The 2,259-nt window shown below is 55.4% G+C and overlaps 1 protein-coding gene across 1 annotated transcript; it reads right to left on the bottom strand.

Annotated features, from left to right (window-relative positions):
• Positions 1-951: 951 nt before the first annotated feature.
• On the bottom strand, positions 952-1,731 carry TCF21 (transcription factor 21). The gene has a single exon (XM_010015436.1). The coding sequence runs from the start codon at positions 1,585-1,587 to the stop codon at positions 952-954; it is 636 nt and encodes a 211-aa protein (XP_010013738.1). The 5' UTR covers positions 1,588-1,731.
• Positions 1,732-2,259: the final 528 nt, after the last annotated feature.

Below are 2,259 nucleotides of genomic sequence, written 5' to 3'. Positions count from 1 at the left end.
GAGCCGCCGGGCAACCCCCGGCCACCCTCCCTGGCCTCCCGCCCCTCGGAGGGCTTGCTATGGTGCGCCTCTGTGCAGAGGTGTATGTGTGTGTGCTGTATCTGGTTTGGGTGTTGTTTTTGTTTTACTTTATTTTTTTCCCTGTGGTATTGTGCTGAGGATTTTGGTTTTAGCCAGAAAAATAGCTCCTAGGCCCTTATCAGCTGTCACAGCGGGTAATGTACTTTCCCCTAGAGTCCAGAGCTCAAAAGGCAGAGCCGGATGCCGGTGAAACATCCCCGGGTTCCCTCTGTGATCCCTTTAACCGTTGGAGTCCACGCGTGTGGGCAATGTAAAGGCTTTATGTCTAAAAAGAGCCCAGGCAGATCTTGCCCACCCCTGGTTTGCTTCAATTGCATGCATTTTTAGAGCTGGAAACTGGATATTTCTGGTGGCCAGGTATGGTGGGGAGACCCTGGGCTGCTCAGGAAAACTCTGTGGGTGGTGGGAGCAGCAGGAGGGACACTGCACAGCCCAGGGAGGTTTTGCGGAGTGTGCCTGGGGCAGACACCCCCGTTGGTCTTTATTTCTCTTTTGCCAGTTTACATGGATAGGAAAAACATTCTGGACCCAGCAAATCTGAGAGGCTGAGTGCAGAGCCCCAAGAACTCTGTCTTTAAAAAGCTAGGGCTTTGAGAGGACTGTTATGGGAGGAAATGCTAGGATAGAGAGAAGGGATAGGAATAAATCTAGGTCCTTTGCTTGGGTTCTTCCTAAAACATGCCTTTCTCTAGCCAAATTCCTACACCTGCCCACTTGCAGGTAGAAAGCTGCCATCAACCTGCTGAGGTTTCTCAGGCATTTCTGGGATGGTAAAGCCTGTCTCTGCCTTAGCTGTGGCCAGCATGACCCCTGCCTGTCTCCTGGTCGGGATTGCTAGGAGCAGCGGATGGGGCCCAGTCAGCTCAGCTATCAGGGCACCTCAGGGTGTGAGGGCAGCTGGAAGCCTGTCCCCTTGCACAGTACCCCTTGCCATCCCACTCGCACCAGACTCTCTGTGAGAAGGCCAGGGAAGGTTTCTCCCCACACATGCCCCATCCCTCTCCCCATGCACATGCATGCATACAAAGTGCCTGGCCCCAGAGGGCTGTGACTTACCAGGTTGACGGGGTGGATGTAGCCGTTTTCGTATTTGTCATTGGCCAGGATCTGCCTCAAGTGAGCGATGTAGCTGGAGGCCAACCTCAAGGTGTCCAGTTTGGAAAGCTTGGTGTCTGGGGGCACCCAGGGGAGGGTGGTCTTAAGCCTGGAGAAGGCTTTGCTAAGGACCCTCATCCTTGCCCTCTCCCTGGCGTTGGCAGCGTTTCTCTGGACCTGCTTTCCCTCCTGGCTCACTCCATTTAAGGGGCTCTTCTTGGGGGGAGCTTTCTTCCTCTTGCCCGGAGCCCCTCTCCCTTTCTGAGGGGAGCCATTCTCGCCATTGGATCCCTCCTCGTTGCTCTCGGTGGATGCCCCAAACTCTTTGTTAGTATCCATTTTCAAGCCATCGCACTCCAGCATCTCCACCTCCTGCAGATCTTCCACATCACTGAGGGACCCAGTGGACATGGTCTGGAAGATGCCAAAGGACCAGCAGGAAGGGGGAAAGGGAAGGGGGGAGGAAGGGCAGCTCTTCAAATCTACTTCAAGGCAGTGGAGGAGAGAAGGGGCACCAGTATTTTCCTCCTCTTCCCGCCCCCCCAGCACTAAGGCACGATACCGCCCTCCCGCCCCCCAACCCCGCTTTGCCCGTGTTGGAGGGAGGGAGTGAGCGTGTGTGAGAGAGGGGGAGAGAGAGCGAGAAAGCCGAGGAATTTAGTGAGGACACTAGTAATTTATCTAGGGGATGAGAGGCGGATCCAGCCCAGGGGAGGGGCCCTGCCCGCCGAGCACACCACGTCCCCAATCACAGACCTTTGCACAGGACAGGGGATGAGGTATCCCGGCAAGCCTTTGCCGAGAGCTCAGAACTGGGATTCAAATCTTCACAACTAGAGCAAAGCAACTCACTCTCTTCCCCCGCTCTGTCTTTCTATCCTCCCCGTTCCTCCTCCTCCTTCTCCTCTTCTCCTTCCCCACTTCCCTTCCCAGCCCAGGGTTGCTCTCCCCCTCCCTGCCTCCTAGATGACCCAGGCGGCTGGTGTCATGATTCTTGATGAAAGCCAAAATGGGTCATGAGCAGAGAGAGCAGCAGATCCACCAGCCAAGCCTTCCAGGGAGCTTTGTAATGTGTGCTGTCAA

This window comes from Nestor notabilis, unplaced genomic scaffold, assembly GCF_000696875.1.
Source record: "Nestor notabilis isolate BGI_N333 unplaced genomic scaffold, ASM69687v1 scaffold6415, whole genome shotgun sequence".
NCBI classification, from domain to species: Eukaryota; Metazoa; Chordata; class Aves; order Psittaciformes; family Psittacidae; genus Nestor; species Nestor notabilis.
The sequence above is the reverse complement of the archived record's forward strand: the minus strand, read 5'-3'. Positions and strand labels throughout refer to the sequence as shown.